Raw genomic sequence first — 26,233 nt, forward strand, 5'->3', positions numbered from 1 at the left:
GGCTGGCCACATGGTTCAAATGCCAAAGGCATGCTTGTCTGTTTTGCAGAGAACCATATAAGACAGCCACTCACATGGAAGTCAGGAGGAGTGATACAAGGACACTCTTAAGATCTCCCCAAAAAGTTTTGATATTTGACTGTGAAATATGTGAGACACTGGCAAAGGACATCCAGCATAGCATGCCCACACCAAAGAAAGTGCTGTGCTTTATGAGCAAAGCAGAATAAAAGTAGCTCGAGATGTACAAAAACTTGGACACATCTCCAACCTGAATGTTCACGCAGACTGTTTGTACCCAGTGTGTGGTAGTTTCTAAGACTGTATTGATTGGATTGGTCACTATCAGACACACTACACTTTGACTTAGACATCTTGACTTTATTTTGAAAGAAAAACAACAATCTAAGTTGTTCTCCTCTTGTGCTCCCTGGTACAGTGGCCAAGGAGGAGAAATCAGATTATTTCTTCCCCCACCCTTGTCCCATTATCCCTTCCACAGCATCACTCTGATGTCATCACTCTTCAACCTCACCTCCTTTGAGGATGTGTTTACATAACTCAGTCCAGATTCGTATCTGGATTATCAGCAACTTCCAAAGCCCTTTCCCTCTTTTCTAAAGAGTATGATACCTAATTCACAGTCTTATTTTCCACCAATAATATTGTTTTTACACTCAAGCAACTCAGTACATGAGTTGTTATCAGCTAGAATACCATGACTTCCCAGTTCACCAGGCTCTTTAACCTCATGATCTGCAATTTCCCTCTACTACAGCCAACCAAAGGAGCAGTCATACTGTTGTTTTCATCACTGACCAAATAAAATTGGATGTTCAATTATGCAACCCCATAATCTCAAATCTCTGAAAATCCCATCCTTTACATAGTGCCAGCCTATCACCCACTTCTTAGATGTCTCATCACATTACCTCACTGTAGATATCATTCTCATCCTTCTCCCACCACAATCTTACTCTATCTCTGGTTGCTATGTTCTTCCCTAGGTAATCTTTCACATGGTCAGGTCAGAAATCATGTCCCCAGGACCCTTCTGAGACATCTCCATACCACATAAGTACTAGCCCTCTTTGCTTTTTAGATCCCCTTCATATATTATCTTCTTCTACTAGGATAAAAACTCCTTAAATGCAAGGACTGTCTTGTTCATTTATATTTATACTTAGTACATAGTGTGACACATAAGTGCTTAATAAATGCTTCCTCTACTGATGTATCTATCCTTCATCCCTCCACTGCCTCCAACAACCAATCTTCCTAAGACACAGATGGGACTATATTTTAGTGCTTCCCTATAGTCTCCAAAATAAGTTCTTCAAGTCAACATTTGATACTGCCTGCACAACCTGTCTCTCACCTACCTGTCCATTTTTAAATTGACTCCTTTCATTAGATGAGATTTTTGTAAAGCACTTAGCACAGTACCTTGCACATAGGAGGTATTTAATACTTGTTTTTCCTTCATCCCTTCCCAAACCCTGTGTTCCATCCAAACAAGACTACCTATAGTTCCCCAAATTTAACATATCTTCTCCCACTTTCAGCATTTGGCACAGGCTATCTCCATGACTGGGATAGACTCTCCTCTCATCCCAGCCTCTTGGAATCATTTTCCCCCTCAAGTCTCTGCTCAGCTAGCAGGTTCCTCTTCAAAGCCTTTTTTAAGCTTCTCAATTATGAGGTTCTTATCCTTTCTCAAACTATGATGTATTTCAGTATGTATATACTTTTTGTACCCTAAGTGAGAGCAATGACTATGTCATTCTCTATTTGCATGACTTTCCCATCTAGTACCAATCCCTTGATCATAAAAAGGGTTTAGTAGATGTTTGTTGAATTGAATTGAATTGAATAAGGAATATTAGGAAGGTCAGTAATACTGATGTTGCTAATAGGGCCAATTATTATCCTGCTAGAGATAGATTAAAAGCTAAACAGCAGTATCCTACAAAATCTTTTAATGCAAAACTAATAGGTGATTTTGGAACCACAGCCTAATCCCTGATAAACCTATGAAGATTTAGGATGTTTTAGCTTTACTTAAACCTGGAGTAAAATTTAAGGTTAAAGATTAGTAGAAAAGGTATTTAATTACACTAAATTCTTCCATTTCTTTAAAAAGATTATTTTAAATACAGTCTCTTTGATATGTATAATTAGTAGTTTTAAATAAAAAGTTCCCATTATGATTTTTAAGGTATAATTGCAATGCAAAGTCATGGTGACTCAGTTAATCATGGATATGACCTAGTCAGGTCATATTTCCCCTCCCCCATAATAACTTACTAAATTGTAAAGAGTATCTAGAAGGAAAACACTTGATCGATACTAAGCTTAAAATCTATAATGGGATAGAGAGAGATCGTCAATTAATCAGTCAACAAGCATTTAGTACTTACTATGTTCTAAGCACTTAGAATAAATAGGATTGGTGATATAAACTACAGTTTTTTCTTAAATCAATTCTTGATTATTCCTATAATGATCTGGGCTTGTCATACTTGGAATAATTTTTTACTTCTCATTAGCAATTTTCCTGCATATCCATATTGCTAATGAAAGACCGGGTGTATTGAGGACAAGCAACTTTCTGGTTTAAACCAGTGGTCTAGATCTTCTGTACAATTTATTTATCCATGATATTTCTGTTCCCTCTTAATACTAATAATTTGAAATTGGCTTTATTAATAAATTATTTCACAGATGCTCTATCTTCTCCTTCCCACACACCAAATATCACATTCAATAAAATTTGGTTCCTGTGAGAAACATAATACCTTATGACTTTAGTAGAAATTATGAGAGTTAACTGAGGATAAAAATTAAGTCTACTTCAGCCAAATGCAACTTCTCCTGAACATGCCTTCTGCTTTTCCACCTCCACACATTGGCTCATACTGGAATTCCCTCCCCACTCTCTGCACCCGGCTCTATGAAACCTTTCCTAGCCACCTTCAATGAGAATTCTCTGCCCAGTGAACTTCTTTGACATGCAGAACTCCACCACTATTATTCATTTATATAGAAATATGCATTAATCTAGAATTGTCCATTAATGTAGCAAGCCTTTTATTACAAAATCTACTATGGCAAAATAGTAGGGCTATACATATATGTGAGACAATACAAAGGCAAGAATGAAACAGTCCCTGTTCTTATAAGACTTCCATTCTTATGGGAAGATACAACATGGATGACTAAAAACAAATTTCTTTGAGGAGTGAAAGAGAACATCTGGGGCCATCAAAAGAAGTCTTCCCAGAAGAGGAAGGATAATACTGTCAAATGCTTCACAAATTTCTTATAGAAGCCATGCTAATCTTCTCTGTCTTGTTCCCATTTCAGGAGAGGTACTGCCATATGTTTATGTCTTTCTCCACTACTTGAATAGAGATAAAGACTGCGTCATACATTATTTTCTTCCCTATTGCTTTAAATGCAGTAGATTTTGAAGAAATGTTTGATTAACTATTCAACTATAAAAAGTATAAATCTTGAGTTGGAAAGCAACACTGTTTTGCCTTCAATATCTACTTTGCAAGATCAAAGTTCTTCTCCTTGGCCATCTTTACCCTATGTGTGTTCCTTCTCCCCACTCTTTGAGAACAGGGACTGAATTTATATGCTCAGTACTTAGCTCTGTACTTGGCATATAGTAAATGATTAATATGTTTTTCATTCATGCATGCTTGAATATATATAAGTGAATTTATTTGTCTACTAGTAAGGGACCCTTAGCTCCCTCCCCCAACCCTCACCTATAAAAGCAGGTTGAATCTCCTAAGGGTGGCTAACTACGATCCCTCTTCAGTTTTCTTTCAGTAACTCTAAGGGATTATAATTTCTTGTTATCTCCAAATACCATTCAATAGCCAGTTAACATTAATTGGTTTTTACAAAAGAATTTTTACTGAGAAGATGTAGCAAGGACAGAAGTAACAAAATATCCCCTAAATAACAGGGGATTTCCCCTATACACCTACCCAGTTTTAGAGTGGAAACAGGTTTAAAACAGGTGGTACAAAACATTTCCTACAAACCCGAGAATTCCCTGTCTCCTGAATACATATAAGATCTCTGAATGCAATCAACTCAAACTTAAAACAGAAAGGTCATATATGGAGGGACCATTGGAGACCAAGAAGTATCTCAAGATTCTTGATTCTGGTACTTCTCTCCTCCCTTTGAAGAGTTGCCATCAGGTTCACTTATAAAAATGACATCAGTTATAGCTGTCATTCCCTGCTTAGTTGGACCAGTTCCCTGCAAGACACAAAATCTTATCTAAGCAATCCAATGCTGGATCAAGCAAATCACTCTTTTGGGTCAGCTACTGCTCACTAAAACTCAGCTATTGCTGGTTCTGGTGGATTCTATCACCAACTCTGATCATTTAGGGGACTCCCAACTTTTTTACTGGACCTTAAAAGCTCAGACAATTGTAACTTGTTCTAGTCTGTCTCCAGACTCACTCATCAAATATCAGGAAAAAAACCATGTACAAAATCATCAAGCACCTGTACTCAGGGAAACATAGTGGCCAAGTGGGTAGATCAAGAAACAGTTGCTGTTTCTCATTTTCATCTTTTAGATGTTCCCTCTCTTGAAAACCACTAGAGAAGATAAGCTATAATTTGCTGGGACCCACTATTTCCCTCCACATCATTAGTCCCTCCAGCTTCTAGTCAACTACAAGACAAGACTCTTTTTCACTCAACAACATGAGCCTTTCAGTCACTCAGAGGTGAAAGAAAGCTCACCAAGCGTCCATTCCATGTTTCATTCTGAAACCAGACAGGGAATATTGTACATACTCTGAAGACTGGACCCTTACTGACTAGTTCCTTCATTTCATATGACAACCTGTGCTAGGAGACCTCTACATGGTACTCAAGAGCAATAAGTACTTGGGAAGGGAAAAAATATACATAAGTCAAAACAAGAGAGGCAGAAAAAAGGATAAATATCAAGACCAAAATGACCACACTAAAGGACTAAGTTTTTAATAGTCCATAGCAATGTTTCAAACTCAAAATTCCCTATTGTAGCCAGAACCAGCTTAAAATGGATTTGGGAAATGCTTAACAAAATAAATAAAAATTCAGCAAACCTAAATAATGTTCATTGTTTTTTTCTCTAAGTTAATATATGGTTTCTATTTGAGTTTGACTCTACTGGTCTAGAGGGTTCAATAAGTTCTTCAAAAGGAGAGTTCTGTGAAGGCTGGAATTCATATTAGGGGGATGGTAAGTGATACAAAGATTACAACTACTGAGAGGATGTAGATCTGAGGAAACCCTGTGACCAACAACAAAAAAGGTTCAGTGGAGACATGTTCTCCATGGCTACAATCTGCATAGTAAAAACCTGACCTTTGTCAGATACCTATTTAAAGAGTAACCATGGCTTTTAATTGCCATTAAGATAAAATACAACACCATCAGTTTAGCACGTAGACACCTCCAGAGTCTGGATCATTTCTGTTTTCCTATCCCCTAATACCAAGTCTAATCTGATACATAATAAGCACATAATAAATACTAGTTAAATGAACTAAGGAAGATATTAAGAACAATGGATTTGAGAGGAAGATACTAGAATCAGGGAGAACAATTGGAAAACATTTATATAGAGAGGTTTTGAACCAGAACAGTGGCAATGTGAAAGAAGAGACAGATGTAAGACAAATAGTAAAAATATAATTTGGCTACTAATTGAGAATGGCAAGTTACTGATAATGAGTTAAAGCTAATACTGAGGATGAAGCTCAGTGATAGAACTAGTAGCAGAGAAGACAATGTGATGCAGTGTAACATTTTTATATGTTTAATATATTATATTTATTATATTATGTATTATACATTATAAATATTTGTTGGATTAACTACCCCCTGACTCTCTGCTCTCTGAAGTTCAGTATTAATTACATAAAACACTGATGGTCTGGTAATATTTTTTAAGAGTAATCTTAAGGCACATGAAATCTCATGGTCTCACAAGAGAGAATCACCTTCTGCCAATATCCTTACCCAAACAGCTTCTTCCTTGACTGCCCTGACCAATCATCTATTTTAAAAAATATTTTCTGAAGACTCAAGACTCCCAGCAGAATAGTAATTTCTTAATGACATAAATCTGACATTTAGATTATGACTGCATGCAAGGTAAATTATAGCTTTTCAAAATGTAACTTGCAGATCACTTTATCTGGGGAGATAGTCTTATTATATCATTGGCAAATGCTTTAAAGTATTTTTGTCTATGCTTTTACCAAGGCAGATTAAACAATCTGTTGATAGTAATCATGTAACTATGGAATCTTAGAATTGGAAGCAAACTGAAAAGACCTCTCTCTAGTCCAGCCCATTTCTACCAAAAACGCCATCGATAACTAATTTTAAAAATAATCTTCAGAACATCTACAATCTTATTTACCTGATTTAATCATTATTGTTTCCTTGATTTATCCCTACCCAGCACTGTGAATGTGTGTGTGTGTGTGTGTGTGTGTGTGTGTGTGTGTGTATAGTCTTTACTTCTCTTTTATTAAATTTCTCTTTCTTATTCTTTGCTTCTGTTTTCCTTTATGGTTTCGTAAATCCTAACCATATTTTGTTTTTTCCCATGATTTCCATTGAAGCCTAGAGCACTTTGGGGGCCCTCAGATTTCTTAATTCAGTTATGCTATTGCTTAATCAGGTCTCTCTCTCTCTCTTTTTTTTTTCTTTATAAGGGCACTGTTGCATTATGAATGTCACAGTAAGTGAATGAAAAAAATTACTGAGACAAGCTAAAGCAATAAAAGTGCCCTTGATATACCTTGCAGAAATTATGGGACTTTACTTTTTCAGTATCAAGTACTAATCTAACTTTGCCAAGTAGAAGCAATAGAAAAAATTGAAAAGTGAAACTAAATGAAGAAGCTAAGCCAGTCATCATTCCCTTCAATGCATTTCCAACTATACTATTTATTCTACACCAGGTTATTAATCACAAGGGAAACATTTTTTAAAGCCATGCACTATTAATGTCATGTGTAAATCAGCCTTCTAGTGTTTCAAAAATCTCTGAAATTCAAAAACAATTCCAGGTTTTTTTCCCCTCACAAATAAAGAATAAAGAAGTTATGTCCTACAGATGCTGATAATGGAAAAATACCTCTCTATTGATATTGAAATAAGTTAGATAGCAAAGGGACAATGTAATGGAAAAAACCTGTGCTCTAATATTCACTCACACAATTATTGCTAGTTCCTTTTAAGCAACAACAAGACAGGGGAAAAAATCCTCTCATATCTCTTTCACATAAAATTTATGGGAAAAAAATAGTAAAAAAAATTTACATTCCACTTTCTAATTGTTTTCAAAACAATTATTTCTCAATAACCAATAACCAATGGATAGATGGGTTAAGTCCAAACTTTGAATCCTGAAAAAGAGAAATTCATAGCCTTGGCACAACTTCAAATACTGTGCTCTACTGTAATGCACTGTTGGTCTGATCAGCTTGCAAAAAGTCACACCATCTAGCTGTAAATCATTGTTGTAAATCACTGGTATCAGCCGATGAGGACTGATGTCCAAGAAACTTTTGAGAAAAAAAGATCCTGTGTTGAATTATCACTCTATCAGTACTATATTTGGTAATGCTATTGGTCATGAAGAATTCTTAATCTAAAATAAAGTCAGGCCTCCCTTTTGGGTCCTAAAAATTAGCTCCAAGCCATTATTACAGAATCAACCAACATGGCAGCAGTGGTTAATGGCCTCCTGGCACAGTCTAACTCCTCATTTTGTTTACTCAAGTAGAAATATACTAGACAGACTGTGAATAGATAAAACTGTACTTTAGAAACTACACTCAAGAGGCTTGGTTTTCAGGGTTGATAATACAGGTAATTAGTATGCCATTCAATAACTAATGTTTCTAAGGGCTGCTAAATTCCACTTTATGGTCAAAGACAAACCACCTAGGCTTTGAGGATGTAATGGTGGAGGGGATTGTCAATGAAATCTGTCATCTTGTTGAAACATCCTCAGTTCCTCCAGCTGTTTTTGCTAACTCATGTTTAAAACATTCCTATACATGAAATGTTTGAAATAAACATCTTGTATATACATCTACCATATTTCCCAGGGGACCTAGCTTAATAGAAATGAATAAAATGAGGGGGTCATAAAACAGGAAATGCATTTCCATGGCCCCAATTCAGTTGATGAGTAATTGAATAGATTCACTGTACAGTTGTCATAAATTAATTCTAACTTAAAGTCATGAAATACTTTACCTCTTGGAAAGCATTCGAGAATGACAAAAAAAAAGTGGTTTTTCCCCCTTCAGTGAAGAAGGGATGTTCTGTGATCACAACAGTTATTACCTTCATCTATCTAAACTATAAACCTATCTTCTAGACTGCTTAAGAAAATTTGGAGGTCCTTTGAAGCTCAGCCATCCAAAGACTAAAGAGACTTTCTCTCACATTGGTTTAAAGTACATTTCAGAACACTAGGAAAGCGTTCCAGGATATTAAATTAGAAAAATTGACAGATTAGCTTTTCTCAACTGCCATAAGGTAGGGCACAAATTTTAATACAACACTGTAATTTTTGAGATGGGATCACAGAATTTCAGAGTTGGAAGAGACCTTATCATCCATTTAGTACAATCTATACCTGCAAAAGAATATCATCTACAATATATATTAAAGACCTCCAAAGATAAAAGACCTTCTGTGTCCTATGAGAGCCCATTCTCTTTTGGGTAGTTCTAATTGTTAGGAAGTTTGCTTTTATTTTTTTTTTCTGAATTCAAGTTGAGATTTGCATTTTTATAATAAGCACTGTTCCTAGTTTTGTCCTCTGGAGAATTTTATACAGTGGTTATCACAAAATAACTGCTTAATAAATGTTTATAGTTGACTTGACTAAATAACCCCAAGTCCTTCAACTGAGGGAGCCTATTCTTTACATTCCCTCACCTCAATCTTTTATTATAACTTACACTTTGCCTTCCTCTTCTGCTACAGCCCCCTTCCCTCTCTGCTGAGTTCTACCCAAAACCTCCATTTCGAAGAAAAAGTCTAAACCAGTCATCCATTATTCCCTGGGCTTTGTTATCATCTCCCCTCATAGGTTTTGTGAGAATTTGATAAGAATTTAGTATCCAAGGAGTTACAAAACTTAAACTAGAGAAATGAAACCGAAACCTAAGAAATGAAACCTTTTAAAGAGGGAAGCCATAAACAAGAATAAGTAACATGATATGAGATGCCATCGGGGTAGGGACTTACACTCATGTAGGGGGAATTAGGCATTCCAGATAGTCTATAACTTCTGTAGTACTCAGTCAGTGGAGAATCAGGGAAGGGATTTGTTTTTTGGGACAAAGAATAAAATGTTGTGCTTTTCCCCTTCAAGGGTGTGCCTACTAGCTTAGACACCCACTCTTGCAAGAACATAAAATAAAATCCTTTCCTAGCTTCATCAACAGGTCTGTAGGATACTTGTCTCTTACAGATATTGTCCCTGCTTTTCAACTCCATTTTATTTGTTTTTGTCACCCATTAGAATGAAAACTAGAACTCAGGAATGCCTGTCTTTTTGCCTGTGTTTGCACTTCTACTTAACATGATGGTTATCACATAGTAGGTGTGGAAAAAATGCTTATTATTGACTTGACTAAATAATCCCAGTTCCTTCAACTGATCCACAAATGCAGGATTCAATGTCCTTCATCATTCCAATTTCCTCATCTGGAAGCTTTCTTCTCATCAATGTTCTTCCTAAAATGCAGCGTCCAGAACAGAATACAAAACTCCAAACATGGCCAGACAAAAGTACAATACTGTTGAACTATGGCCTCCTCATTTCTGGAAGCTCTACCTCTATTAAAATTTGTTCCAAAAATACTTTTTTTCAAAGAATCAATTGTACTTGCTGGTATTTGGAACTTTCCCACTGCCTTATCTACACATGGGAGAGGTGAGATTGCTGTTTTTTTATATTCATTACTTAATATTTACCATGAGCTGGTGGTAGTAAAGAACTTAGGGGTGATGTATACACATTCTAACCTCAATCATTTTGCATTCTAATACACATATCTAATAAGCACTACAATTCTATTTTCTATTTATGTTAACTTTTTTTAAAACTTCTCCATCATATGACTCAGCAAGCAACTAATATTTACTGAACAATTTCCAGAGTAGAAATTAACAAATTATGATTTCCATTAAAGCCAAAAACTAATTTCAATATCAGGGAAGACATTGAGCTCAACATATGGTTGTATTACCTGCAATCTGGATACCATGCTACAGATCTAATTTCACCATTATCAACAAGTATTTACTCAAGAATGACAAAGAGCTTAGCACTATATTTGAATCTATCTATCTTTACCAGTCTTTCTGGACTTTTACTGGATCTGACCCAATTAAAACACAGTCAATTTCAGTAAGCTTTTCCAAAGCCATAATTGGTATAGCCATGACTTACCAAGAACCAAAAGCCAGCAAAAGAAAGTTACTTCTTTTAAAATAGGGTTGTTTTACGAGTTATAAGGACATTTCAAGATGCTTTAAGACACTATTGATTTTATCCTAAATATTTTACAAAGAAGGGAAATAGGATGTAGCCAAGTTGCAAAAAAACAGAGGCATTATTCAAGTGATTATGTACAGTTAAGGGAACCAAATTTAAAGGACAAAGAAAATCTGGAGAAGACCCAAGGAAACAAACCTAGACAACAATGAAATTCAAGACCATTTGAAGCACCAGCTGAAGGAACTGCCAATATCTAGGTTAGAGAAGAGAAGACTGAAGAAGTAACATGATAACTATTTTTTAGTTAGAAAAGGGATCGAATTTAGAGTTGCCATGTAGTCCAATGGTTTCATTTTACATATGAGGAAATTGAGCCACACAGAAATTAAGTGATTTACCTGCAGTCACACAGATGTTAGAACCCACCTCAAGAACAATCGTGTCTCCAATGTACTATATCAGTTTTTCCCTTTTAGACTCGTGTTGCTTGATTCCAAATGATGGGAGAAGAAAACAAAAGGACAGACATGGCAGAGACAAATTTGGATTTGAGGCATGGAAAACTTTCTAAAAATTAGAACTCTCCAATAGTGGAATAGACTCTCAGTGAATACTCATTTACCCAAGCAGGGACTGAATGACAATTTCTTAGACATGTGATAGAAAGGAGTCTTGTCCATGGATGAGATGGACTAGCTAGACGCTGAAGTTCCTTCTTGATTTCTGGTACCAAGACTGATTTTGTTTGTTTGAGTTGGGTTTTTGTGTTTATTTTGGGGAAAGGCTTAGACCTCTTTTTCTTCATCTCACTGTTCATTAGCTTTAAGATTTCTCACTTTTAATATCATTGGATCATAAATTTATAGTTAGAAGTAGCCTCAAAGTCTATCGATCCTGACCCCTTCATTTTACAGAGGAAGAAACTGAAGCCCAGAAAGGGTCTTATGAAAATCACCCTTTTAATCAGTAACAGAGTTCAAGTTTTTACTCCAAGCATAACAAAATATTTTTCACATTATGTCACACTACCCCAGAATAGATATTGTTATCCTGATTGAAAAAAAAACTTTGTTCTATTTAGAACTCAGAGCATTAGAACAATTTGGCACATTTTCCCAAGGAAGATAGACCATCAAAAGTGGAGCAACATGTCCTTTCCAATAAGAAAACACATGTATTCTTGGAAATTAATAGATAATATATCTATTAACAGGAGTAATGGGAAAGCATATAAGAAAGGTGATATTTTCTATTTGCATTCTTTTGCAAACTAGAAAAGGAATATAAGTAATCCAAGGTTCAACATAAAGCCTAACATTCCCAAATTGTGTCAGACGCTATAATGAGACTCTTGATCATATGGAAAGGAAAATGTGCTTCCAAAACAAAAAGTTCACATTGGCCCCAATTCTGATTTTCCATATAAGAAGCTTACATGTATGCTTCAGGAGATGAAGTCATCAAAAACGTACGCAAGTTGCCATGCTCCATAATTTAAAGCACCCATGCCTCCAAAAATCACTAATGCCTTTGTTCCACAATAGACTATTTATTATGGTGCATTACATTATTCAACCCTTTCACAACCAAAAGAACAATGCCATTATTGGAGAATTCCCATGATATTATAAATAATCATGGCAAAAAACAATGGTGATAAGAAGTTAAATGACAAAATTCTGTGGATAAGGAGTAGTCTTATTGACAAGAAAGAAGATGGCACAGTTCTGGGAGATCTATGAGCCAAACACATAAAGGGGAAGCAAAATCACAGATTGAACATGTTCAGGCAGGGACTATCATATATTTGTTTGAGATGTGCTAAGTATAGTAAAACTGTCTTTCACCAGCTACACAACCAGAAGTAAGCCACTTTATCTCTTTGAGTCATCTTTGTTTTTTCTCCTGTAAATTGGAGATAAGGCCTATTAAATATCTACTCTTACAAGGAAAAACTATAAAGCAACATCAAAAAGTCACCTATCATTATGAGCAAGATAAGTTGTAAGTTGGGTGGGTAAAAGGAAATCAATTTATTAAGAAAACTCTTTGGCAAAATGAGGTAGCATAGTTCTTGAACATAAGAGCCATGTGATCATGCTACAGGAAGATTAATTTGTCATTAATGTGCAAATGGATTGAAGAAGCTAGAAGCAGAAAATCAGTTTGAAAACCAGATATAAAAAAAAATAAAAATAAAAAAAAAAAAAAGAAAAGAAAAAAAGAAAACCAGATATAAAGTATCAATACTCACGTAGCAACTTGGAAAAGATACAGATGAGCTCATTTTCCTTGTTTATTTGTTTGTTTTAGCATAAATACCCAAGAGTACTCTTTGTAGTATCATTGATATGGTAGTATTACCCAGAATTCAGTGTTATCATGATGTCCTACTATAACAACCAGGGAGGAAAAAATAACGTAGTGGGAAAAACCTGATTTCAAATCCTATGTTAGACATTTCCTGCATCCCTTTGGACAGTCAATTTATCTCGAACATTTACTATTTCCATATGATGGTGCTTTCAACAATTAATTTCTATATATTACTTTGTAGATGTAACTTAAAAATATCATTGTGAAAATTTTGGAGACTCTATGGGAAGACAAGCAAACTAGTACATTGTTAGTAGAGTTGTAAATAGATACAAATTTGAAAAGTATTTCTGTGCCAAAAATATGATTCAACATCCTAATATCACTCAAAGATATTAGAACCTGAAAAAAAAGATCTCATATTATAATATTCATAAGCATTAAATTTTATTACAACAACAACAAAAACTGGAAGTGACTGCTCATTGATTGGCAAATAGACTACAGTTGGGTCAAAAGAAAGGTTTGAAATTTAAAGAAATTGAGTCATGTATGAACCGATGAAAAGCAAAAGGAGTATAACCAAGAAGATATGCACAATGACTATGATAATATAAAGGAAAACAATCCTAAAATGCATCCTTAATTGAGCTGATGAGATGATCAATCTTTAGTGTAAAAAACTGATAATAAGACATACTTCCATCTCTTAGTAGAGAAGATTATAGAGGGAAAGGGTGGAAAGAGAAAAAAAAGTATATAAGAGGATAGGATGGAGGGAAATACAGAGCTGGCAATCATAACTGTGAATGTGAATAAGATTAACTCTCCCATAAAAGAGAAGCAAATAGCAGAGTGGATTAAAAAAACAAAATCCTACAATATGTTGTTTACAAGAAACACTTTGACATAGAGAGAATATATAGAGTACAGGTAAAAGCAAAATTTATTATACTTCAGCTGAAGTTAAAAAAAAAAGCAGAGGAAGCTATTCTGATCTCAGATAAAGCAAAAGTAAAAATAGATCTAATTGAAAGAGATAAGGAAAGTACCTCTTGGTAGAAAATACCTTAAACAATGAAGTATGTGCACCAAGTGCTAGAGCATACAAATTCTTAGAGAAGATATCAAGCAAGTTACAGGAAAAAAAATATACCGCAAAACTTTATTAGTGGGGGGAGGGGGGAGGGGCCTTAATCAGAATCAGATAAATCTAATTATTCTATGTTTAGGATAATTAATAATTAGAATAAACTAGGGAGGTTAATAGGATCCTAGAAAAACTAGATACCATAGACCTCTGGAGAAAACTCAATAGAGACAGAAAGGAATATACCTTTTTCTCAGCAGTATGTGACACCTACACAAAAATTGATCATGTATTAGAGCATAAAAATATTACAATCAAGTGCAAAATGGTAGAAATAGTAAAGGCTTTCCTTTTCAGACCACAATGCAATCAAAATTACATTCAATAAAGGGTCAGGGAAAGATAGGCTAAAAATCAATTGGAAATTAAATAATCTAATACTAAAGAATAAGTGGATCAAACAACAATCACAGAAATAATACATAATTTCATCTAAGAGAATGACAACAACGAGACAACATACCAAAACATATGGGGATGCAGCCAAAACAGTTCTGAGAAGAAATTTTATATCTCTAAATAGCTATAGAGAAAGGGGAGATCAATGAATTAGGCATACAACTAAAAAAGCTAGAAAAATAACAAATTAAAAATTCCCAATTAAATACCAAATTAGAAATTCTGAAACTCAAAGAAAAGATTAATAAAATTAAAACTAAGAAAACTATTAAACTAATTAAGAAAACTAAGAATTGGTTTTATGAAAAAAAAACAATTTTGGTTAATTTGATTAGAAAAAGGAAAGAAAAATAAACAAACCACTAGCATCAAAAATGAAAAGAGTGAACTTATCGCCAATGAAAAAGAAATTAAAGCAATAATTAGAAGCTATTTTGTTCAGATTAACCAAAAAGGAAATAAACTACTTAATAGTCCCATTTTAGAAAAAGAAATTAAACAAGCCATTAATGAACTCTCTAAGAAAAAATCTCCAGGACCAGATAGATTTATAAGTGAATTCTGCTAAACATTTTAAGAACAATTAATTCCAATACTATGTAAACTATTCCAATACTATGTAAACTATTTGGAAAAATAGATAATCTGCCAAATTCCTTCTATGATACAAATATAATACTGTTACCAAAACCAGGAAGAACCAAAATTACAGACCAATCTCTTTAATGAATATTGATACAAAAATTTTAAATAAAATATTAGTAAAGAGATTACAGCAATTTATCAGCAGGATAATACACAATGACCAAGTGGAATTTATACCAGGAATTCAGGAGAAATTATTATTTTAATTGACCATATCAATAACAAAACCAACAGAAATCATATAATCTCAATAAATGCAGAAAAGGCTTTTGACAAAATACAGCACCCATTCCTCTTTAAAATGCTAGAGAAAATAGATATAAAGGGAGCTTTTTCTTAAAATAATAAGCAGTATCTATCTAAAAGCAACAGCAAGCATTATTTGTAATGGGAAAAAGCTGGATGTATTCCCAACAAGATCATGGGTGAAACACAGATTCCCTTTATCACCATTATTACTCACCATTGTACTAGAAATGTTGACTTTAGCAATAAGAAAAGAAAAAGAAATTAAAGGAATTAGAATTGGCAATCAGGAAATAAAACTATCATTCTTTACAGATGACATGATGACATACTTAGAAAATCCTAGAAAATCATCCAAAAACCTACTCAAAACAATTCACAACTTTAGCAAAGTTGCAGGATATAAAATAAACCCAAACAAACTATCACTATTTCTAAATATTACTGACAAATCCCATAAGCAAGAAATAGAAAGAGAATTCCATTTAAAATAACTGTTAGCAAAATAAAATATTTGGGTGTCTACCTGCCAAGACAAACCAAGGAACTATATGAACACAATTACAAAATACTTGTCACACAAATAAAATCAGATCTAAACAATTGGGGAAATATCAATTATTCATGGGTAGGCCAAGTTAATATAATAAAAAGGACAATTCAGCCTTGATTTTCACACAAAAAGGTTACAGCAGTTAATTCTTAATAATTTCCCATTCTACAGTGGATGTGATTCAGTTGTATCCTGTGGTACCAATATTTGTTAGATGGTGGGGACAAAAAAGATGCTCATAAGGAATTAACAAAAAGAGATCTATTTAGCCACAGCAGGAGAAGGATATTTAACAAGCATAGCCATTGAGGACACTTCAAATTGATTCAGTTGAGTGAAGCTGTTCAAGAAGGATTCTGAGAAAGCGGAGTAGGTTATTAAATTCCAAGTTCTCCAGATTTCCCCCACAAGCAGAACAATTTTGTGCCTCAGGGTGAACATGGTAGGTGAAATACAAAGAAGACGTGAGGCAGAATAGATACAATCTCCTGGTATGACCCAAGAAAAACAGAAAACCTGTGTGAAGATCAGATATCTCCCGGGTAGCTCCACAGAAATAGCCATGGGGAACCCCCTCGGGCTACCTGGATTTGGCTGAGCCACAGCAGGAACCACAGTGCCTTTTACCTCCTAATTGCTTTTTGATTTGGAGGTTTGAGTCTGAGAAGGCTGAGGGAACCTCGGCTGATTAGAATGCCAGGTCCAGCTGTGCTGCTAAAACTTAGTTCTGGGTGAGAAGGAACCAGCACACTAAGAGTGCAGAAGCAATGGGGCAGGGATGAGGCTGGCTATAGGTACTTGTACTTTGTTTTTGGTTTGGGGTTCCAGGTCAGAGGAAAGAGCTAAAGTGAAGCTAGTGGTATCATCCTCCCACTTCATGATTAGAGACACTTACACTAATAGTTTTATTAATAATGAACCAGAAAAGAAGAAAGAACCCAATCATAGAAATCATAGAAAGATAGGAACAGGGAACACTAGGGTTCATCTTCAAAGGAGGACACTGAAGTAAAAAAAAAAAAAAAAAAGCTGCTTCTACTCCAAAGTGTGATGTGAAATGGCTTCCTGTCTAAAGAGAAATTATAGAATAATTCAAAAAATAATTTAAAAATCAAGTGAGAGTGAGGAAAACTTTTTTTAAAAATTAAAATAAAAAATTAAAGCCAACAAAAATAAGATTATGAAAAAAAATTAACCAATTTAGAAGAGGAGATACAGAGTCTTATAGAAGAAAACAATTATCTGAAAATTAGAATTGGGCAAGGGGCAACCAGTGAAGTTATGAAAGACCAAGAAAAAACAAAATCGAATATAAAGAATGAAAAAATAGAACATAATATGAAACATAGGAAAAAAATAACAGATCTGAAGAACAGATCAAGAAGAAAAAAATAAAAGAATAATTGGACTGCCAAAAAAAAAAAAAAAAAAAAACTTTGACATCCAATAATGTAAGAGATAATTCAAGAAAATTGTCCTGGAATGATAGAACATGAGGGGAAAGAAGAACTAGAAAAAAAAAAATCAGCCAATCACCACCTCAAAGAGATCCTTTGTGGAAAACACATAGAAATATTATTGCAAAATTTTAAACTCCCCTAGATAAAAGAGAAAATTTTGTAAGAAACAAGAAAAAACAATTCAAATATGCTGGAAATATAATTTGAATTGTACAGGACTTAGAAGAAGCCATAATAAAAGACCAAAGAACTAGAGCTGTGGCCAAAAATATCGCATCCAGCAAAATTATTCCTAATATTAAATGAAAAAAAAAATGGGCTTTTAATGAACTTGCAGATTTTCAGGCTTTTTTTTTTAACCAAACTTGAATTTAAGAGAAAATTTAAACATAAGAGCCAATATCAAAGATTAGTTTTAAGGAATTCAATATAGACAAATTGTTTATGTTTTTACATCAAAGTATAGATCATATGTTTAAGACTGACTTCAGTAATTGGGTATCTCAAAAGAAAGATTGGGGCAGAGTTAAGTATGATCTGACTCTAAAAAGCAAAACTATCTGGGAAAAGGGAAAAATTAGTAATTATGTTTTACAAATGAGATGCAGAGGAAGAATAGATATAAAGGCATTAGGGGGACAGGAGGGCTAGGAGTTCTGAAAATCTACTTATAGCAGGAATGGGTTAAATAGGCAATACTATATATATGTGTGTGAGTGTCTCTCTGTCTGTGTGTGTATCTGTGCTTAACTGTAGCCTTCTGGGGGAGGTGGGAGGGATGAAAGGGGGAAAAAGAATAAAATAAAAAGTGCTCAACAGAGAACAAGAGAGAAACCCACAATGAAACAAATAAAAGATGGACACATGAATATAATTTCTTTTATATATACTTTCTTGAAATGGAAATTCATTGTTATATATTTTGTATCTTCCTTAATGTTCTGCTGGGCACATGAAAATGTTTTGTTTTGCTTTGCCTTTTCATTTTCCTTTTCTGTCATTTTTTTTCTTATTTTGCATTTAGTTCAATAAAAAATTGAAATAAATCAATAAATCAGTTTTCTAAACCAGAAATAACAACAAAAATCAGTTTTACATAGATAAAATGAGTACTTTATAGCCAATGATAGAAAATCAAGTTCGCTGAACAACATGATATATCTGCTAGATTTTCTCTCAAACTGTCTATTCTACACCATTAACATATTATTCAAATAAATACAAACCATATTCTCAATGTTTTCAAATTGCATCCCCAACCTTAGTGTCTCTCTGCCTTCCCAAGGGTAAACTGCTAACTGTTCTATCCTGACAAGATATAGTATGTATGCCATTAAAAGAATGTTCTTTCCCCAAAACCACAACAAAGTAGGGAAGAAATGATCATTTGTGTCAAATCTGATGGAAAGAAAAAAATTGTCACTATCCCAGAGCATTTAAGAATGATGATTTTTTACAACTGATTAGTATACTTTATGGCATGCTCAACCTTCCAACTCTACATGAAGTTCTACGAGTGGTAAGAGACCTATAAAATCACAAAACTAACAACCTATCCAATAATTTGCTTTTAAAGCATGGAAAGTAAAATGCATAACATTTTACTTATTTTGATAATATTATCCACCACCTTCCACATATACAATGTAAATAAAAATTGTAAAAATGAAAGTTCCATACTTTTCATTTGCATTAATATATTCATTAACATTTATATGAGGTCTCATAGTCATCCCCAAAAATGTCTGTCCTTTTCATTGACTGTCTTCATGGCCATAGTCTATTCAAGCAGAAACAAAGCTAGAAACCAAGACCTAAATATACTCCTTTATATATCTCATCTGTCTTCAGCAGATATACTCTATGCTTTCTCACAGTTTTAGAAAATTACTCTTTCTTTAAAATAAGACATTCTCTTCTTGCTAAAAATGCATATGCAAACAAAAGCTTCAAAAATACAGTTCTACCATTATCATGTTATCGATTTCTAAAATAGTAACAGACCCTTGAAGATAAAAGCCATAAGTAGCATGGAGTGAACAGAGTATTGCTTCAGGGGGCTGATGTTAAGAGAGTCAGTGGGCAGCAGCTCTCCATGGAACTTCAGAGCTTATTTTCTCCTCGTAGGACAAAAATCCTGGAATGGTTTATCATTTTCTTGACCAACTCATTTTACAGGAAACTGAAGCAAACAGAGCTAAGTGATTTGCCCAGGGTCACCTAGTCAGTAAGTGTCAGAGACCAGATTTGAACTCAGGAAGTTGAATCTTTTTGACTGCAGGACTAGAGATTTACCCACTGTAGCACCTACCTTTGCCTAGTCACTAACATATGTTTTGTCTCCTCCTACTAGAATAAGGGGAGTGCAAAGCATGTCCTACTTTCTTTTTCATATCCACAATATTCACATCCACATATCCATAATAGAATAGTGCTTGGCATATGGCAAATACATAATAAACAAATTTTCTTTTTTGTTCATTCAGTATCCAGCATCTTTGACAAAGGATTTTATATAAAATTGATCAAACATTGGTCCCTAAGAAATGGGTAGGAAACCACTCCTACAGACCTCATACTCTGACTGCAGAATGAATCTTTGGTTTCTTCCAACCTCAGGCTACCTCATCTTATCCTTCATGTTCACACATAGGCCTTTATTTATAGAGTATAAAAACTAGGGATACTCACCAATTTAACATCACAGGGACAAAAAGAACATAAACCAAATCATGAAGAATTTGCGCTACAAAGAAAAATATTAATTAAAAAGTCTAAAAAAAAATTCCTGACACTAACTCCCCAGGCTATTTTAACATTTGAGATGTTCCACACCCACACTAGGTCCAGTCTGATTTCACATCATTCTCCTTCATGTCCACTAAATTATAGCTACTCTAGACAACCAGAAGTTCTCTGAACACCACACACTTGTCTCCAGCCTATGTGCCTCAGTAGGAACCGCTCCTAATGTCCAGAACACACTCTTACCCCATCTCAAATTGGGAAAATCCTTCTTTTCCTTCAATATTCATACTGCTATCAAATTTTTCCCTTTTCTAGCCCTCTCACTTGCATGAAAGTGTTAGCTCTCTCCCCTCAGATTTTCCTGAAAACTTTTCCTGGTCCTCTCCTTAACTTCCATCACATTCTACCTCACACCTTCTATGTGTCCATATTATTTACTCCATATTCTAACATAATCTCCATGAGGAGGAGGGGTAATAGCATTTTTTTCTTCTTTCTATCTCCTGTAGCAAGGATAGTGCCCTCTTATGATATTAATTAATTAAAGCTTATAAATATTTGTTGAATTAAATTGGATCAAATTAAATTGAAGTAATTTGTTGATTTTTCTCCCCATTCAGAGGTTCTTTTAAAGCCTTGAGGGGAGAGGGGAAAGTAACAAGCATTTATTAAGTGTTGACTGTGTGCTGGGCACTGTGTTAAACACTTTACAAATATTGTCTCATTTAATCCTCAGAACAACCCTGAGAGGTAAGTGCTATTGTTAAATTCTTTTTTTTTTTTTTTTTTTTTAAAGAACCTGTTAAGAACCTGCGGGAAAACAAAGGTTAATTGATTTGTTCAGGCTCATACAACTGGGAAGTATCTGAGGGTAGGTTGAAACCAGGTGTTCTTGACAATAGGCAAATCACTCTACTCACTGAACTACCTGCTTACCTCAAGATCAGAATGTCAGGAAAGCAAAAGGGAAAAGATTATGTGCTAGGGACTTGCTAAGTCATTCTTTATCCTTAGAAGTCTTTAAAGAAGAGCTAGATGGCTATTTTATTCAATTTTATGTGTATTTATTTAGTGAGCAACTATTAAAAGCAAGGCAAGAAATACAAAAACGAAAATATAATCCTACCCTCAAGAAGTTTTCGTTCTAGAAATTGAGGGGAAGAATTTAAATAAACATGCATAAATCTTTATAGATTACATGCAATAAAATTTCAGATGTAGAAAGAGGAGCATTAACCACTACCGAAGGAATGATCTTAGTTTCTGACATTCTTCTGATTCAGTAAGTATAATTCTTCAAGGCTGTGATGTCCTCAGTATGGTAAAAATACTGATGACATAAATGGTGGGTATGTTAAATTTATCTGCAAGCATTTCTTAGCCATGTGACAATTTCCTCTGCATTTTAACTGAGTCCAGGAAAGGAAGACGCCCATAACACCTCCAATATAGAAAGTATTTGGAGAAAGGCAAAGTCACAAAATACTTTTTTTCTTTTAATCAGTAGTTTCCTGAGTTTTCAAGAACTTTCTAACTTCCAGAGATTTCCTCAATCACACTTAGGAGGCTTTTTAAAGAATTGGAGATGTTTTATTTTGGAAAATTATATCTTTTTTTGAGAACTGCAATAACTCAACTCTAGAGAAAGTTTAAAAATTGCAAGGATTTATCTTTATAATTCCCTACGACCTTCAATATTCACACACTTTAAAAAAAAATCCAATCTCTCTAGTTCAAATAAAGAGAGCTGAAAATTAGTTATCAGTGGTTGTTTCCAAAACCTCTTTATCTTCTGACATAGCATTTGAGATGAAATATGAAAGAAATAACTCTGGAAGACACAGTATCTTTGTTTTCAATTTTAAACAAATGCAAAACAATAATTTTTTTTAAACCGTGTTGCTTGGTGCATTTATGTTACCAGACTCACCGTTTGGATCCTCCTTGACAAAAGGCATGTCATAGATATTAGGACTTGCGAGCAAATTCTGTGGACTTGCTGAAATGTTTGAATCAAAAAATCTGCTTCCAAAATAGAAAGTTGGATGTTTAGGTGAATAATCTTAATTTTAGATTCTAAACTACCACTCATATCTTACAAGATTATATTTAGAATTCAGTAATAAAACAGCTCAATCAAAACCACAATAACAATTATGGATTGGCTCAGGATACCAAGTATCAAAAAAAAAAAATGCATTCAATCTATATTAACCAGAGATCAGTTATGAAAAAAAGCTATCTCACATCCATCTGAGAGGCATGTTATAGTGGATAGAAAGCAAATGTGCTCTCCCTTCACAACTTAATTAACTTCAGGTAAAAGGATGGGGACCCTATAGGCCCTCCATTAGGATAATAACTGTCCAATCAGTCCTCCCACAAAGGCAATAAGGACTTTATTGAAGGCAAATGAACTGGAGGTAGTAACAAAGCCTTTTGTCATACATGAATATTCTGTGATTTTGTCAGTATGGATAATACCAGCATGGTAATTTCCTCCACCAATGTAAATTAGCACCCAAATCTGATGGTTTTTAGTAGATAAATCCAATTAAAGGTATTAAGGCACATACAGGTTAAATGATTTGCCTATGGTACCATAGCTTGTAAGTGTACTCAGTATTATTTGAACTGAAGTTTTCATGATTCAAAATCTAGGACTCTCTCCATCATACAAATTGTGTTGCACATATTAGTTCCTCAGTATTTATTGATATTGAAATCGAAATTAGTTTTGAAAAATTTTACTTTTATAATTTGATCATATGCTATTGAGAACAAAGTTGAAAAACCTGAACTAATAATTAGTATCATGGCCTGTCAAGGTCACCAAAAAAAACTACAAAGGTCTTAAGAACAGCAATTGCCTCCTTTCCCAGGTCTAATTTCCAAGCAGTTTTCCCATCTTTTCTATTTACTATCTCGATGCAACATTCCCTTGTTTTGTTTTGTTTGATTTAATTTGTTTCCCCTAGTTTTGATAGAGATTTGATTAAATAGCCAAGCCTTCATTTACTTGGTGAACCATATTGCTATAAAATCTTTCCCTAATAACTTTTCATCTCTATAGTTGGACAAAGATTTTCTGCAAATCTGGGTTGGTATGTCTCATGACACTTATTTCTCTCTTTCTCTACATTCCTAGAATTCTTAATTTGAGTCTTTCATGTGACATTTCATCTGTATCTATAAATAGCTATTAAATTATAAACTCCCTGAAGACAGGGTGGTCTTATTCATAAATGTCTCCCCCACAGAGTCTACACAGCATTTTGCTTAACGGATTTACTCAATAGGTGTCTGTTGAATGAATTAATGAATTTAATCAGAGAACACATGGAATTGATTCAGTGGGGGATCTTCATATAACAATTTTATTAAATATTTCCAGGCACCCTGCAATTTTCAATAGGTTTCTTAATGAATCTCAGACCCAATCATAGTGTTAAATTCAGAAACCTACACCCTGATGAAATAGATGTGATTTCTCTCATAGTGACAAATTATAGCAATATTTCCCTTTTAAACAAGGTCCTACTAGCTTGAATGTTATATAAGATCCCAAGTTCTTCATCTGCTACATGAAAACTCAAAAGGGAATCAAATATAATCATTAAACAGGACATATTTTCACTGAAATTGGTAAAACTATCAATTGCCATAACAAGTACTTCTACTAACCAAAAGGCAGCTTCGCTTTGAAGTTAGGAAGACCAGGTTAAAATGTCACATCTTACACTTATTATCTGTATGACCATAGAGGTGAAACATTTAACTTCTCTCTGCTTGAATTTATTTATAACTTAGAATTCGACTTGAAGCCTCTTACTGCTCTAAATCTATGATCCTGTAAATTACAAAAAACCACTGGATCCTGCCTTTTAGGAGATGAACACTAGGTTTAGTTCAACTTGGCTAATGTGTATGATATTTTTATCATCATGTTATGTAAAGCTTTTTCAGGGACAATTTCTAGTGTGTTTTAGTATTCCTAGAGCCTAGCACAGTGCTTTGAATGTAAAAGGCCCTTGATAAATGCTTTTTGAATCAAGTTTATTCTTTCAAAGACTAGATTCTCCAATTTGGACTTATAGCCACAGCAAATATGCTGCTTTGATACAGTATCTTCTTAAAGGTATAATAATATAGTCCAAATTTTCTTCTGAACCAGCTCCTAATTCCAGTGAGCACTCCCTCCTATCTACAGACCAAAAAAATGTGACCACTATTGCCTACAATTATTTAGAAATATCCTTATTTACCTTTATATGAAGAATTAACTCTTACCAACATTACTAAAAAGAAAATTAAAATCTATGCCCATCTCATCCCATGATCTGTGATAGAAGAAATGTTGAAATTCCATATTCATACAATTTTGCGATAAAACATAATCACTTTTTTTTTCAAAAGACAGACTTAAATTGGATTTGAGCTTATGCACTGTCAAACCCAGATGGTGAACATAACCATTCAGGCATTCTCCAGTTCAAAAGTTAATTGAACCAAAACTAAGATTGTGATAATTGATAGGTTTGAAGCTATTCAACCAGAAGGATAGGTTAGTCTCATATATGGGGTTATTCAAAGTGAGTAGAAGGGAGGGGGAAGGGAATGATAGAGATAAGGAGGAAAGAAAATGGAATAAGAAATAAAAAGTCATGGAACACACACACACATACATACCACACAAAATACAACATTATACAAGTTAATCAAATTATATTACCTGTATGGTTCCACCTTGATCTTTTTATCTTTTTCCATTTGTTTACTAACAGGTTCAATTATGGACAGGATTTCACCAAGACTGACTAAAATAAAAAGTGAAAGGAAAAAAGAAAAAGAAAAACAAGTTAGGTTTTAATTGTATGCTCCTGCTTCCAAGTTTTGAATGCATTTTTTCCAAATTAAATTGCAAATCATGCTTTTTTAATAACAAGAGGTAACATATTTTTCAAATAAATTACTAATGCACAAAGACTCCAAAAACACATTTGAATTTTTTCGGGGGGTTTTTTTGGTAGGTTTTTTGTTTGTTTGTTTTTATCCCATGTTACTCATATGTTTTGCAATTACTGAAATTTAGGGCTCTAAGGTATAGAGCAAATGAACAACATGCATCATGATGAAAAAAGCTTCTGAACTAGTGTCAACAACTCCATAGCACATAACTAGAAATGTAAAGATTTTTTTTAATTATCAAATAATAATTATAATAACAACAATAATAAAGATGATAACAATGATGATACTTAGTTGTTAGATGGTGTTTACAATCAAAATTATTCTGCAATTGCATGATTATACAAATAAGAACACTTAAAAATTCAGAAAAGTCAGTTGGCCAGAGGCCCAGGGTAATGTAATGGAGGGAGCCCTGGTTTGGAGTCTGGCATCCACATTCAAATAAAAGCTCTGATATTCACTAGCTGTGACAATTTCAGCAATTCATTATCTCACTTTCCTCATTTGCAAAGTCTTAAGTTTCTTCCTAGTTCTAATGGATAGGAATCAGATCTATGATTTTATTGGTATAGGAAACTTCCAGATAAAAAGTCCTACTAGTTCAGTTTGATAGAGCCTTAGGTAGTTCCCAAGAACATTGAGAGGTAAAGTTACTTTCACAGGGTCACATAGTCATGCTCTGTCAAATATAATGCATGAACTTCCCTGCATTGAGGTCAGCTTTTAATCCACTCTAAAGCATTTCATCTCTCTCTAGCTCTAAATCCTATGGAAATTTTTTAAATGCTCCAAATTTATCTTTAATGTAGGAAGACAGGCATGTTAATTCACTGCTGGTAGAGCTGTGAATCAGTTCAACTCTTCTGGAAAATAATTTGAAAATTATGCAAGAAAAGTTACAAAACTGTTCATTCTTTGACCCAGCAAGCCTACTGAGTTTATACTCAAAGGAGATTATTGACAGCAAGAGAAGACTCATCTGTCCAAAATTATCACAGCAGCACTATTTATAATAGCAAAAAGTTAGAAACAAAATACGTACCCAATGACTAGGAACAGTTGAACAAATATAGTACATGAGTGTAATGGAATATCACTAAACATTAAAAAATGAATATAAGAAATTCGGAGAAATATGGGAAGACTTGTATGAAGAGATACAGAGTGAAAACAGAA

At 34.1% G+C, this 26,233-nt stretch overlaps 1 protein-coding gene across 1 annotated transcript in view; it reads right to left on the reverse strand.

Annotated features, from left to right (window-relative positions):
- The window catches only part of IQCM (IQ motif containing M), a 371,357-nt gene extending 346,455 nt beyond the window's left edge, over positions 1 to 24,902 (reverse strand). The window contains exons 1-2 of the mRNA XM_051964483.1: positions 24,819 to 24,902; positions 22,017 to 22,108 (exon numbers count right to left, since the gene is read on the reverse strand). Coding sequence (XP_051820443.1) covers positions 22,017 to 22,049 — 33 coding nt within the window. The 5' untranslated portion in view covers positions 22,050 to 22,108; positions 24,819 to 24,902. The remainder of the gene's footprint in view (positions 1 to 22,016; positions 22,109 to 24,818) is intronic.
- Positions 24,903 to 26,233: the final 1,331 nt, after the last annotated feature.

The sequence above is a fragment of the Antechinus flavipes genome, chromosome 6 (assembly GCF_016432865.1).
Source record: "Antechinus flavipes isolate AdamAnt ecotype Samford, QLD, Australia chromosome 6, AdamAnt_v2, whole genome shotgun sequence".
NCBI lineage: Eukaryota > Metazoa > Chordata > Mammalia > Dasyuromorphia > Dasyuridae > Antechinus > Antechinus flavipes.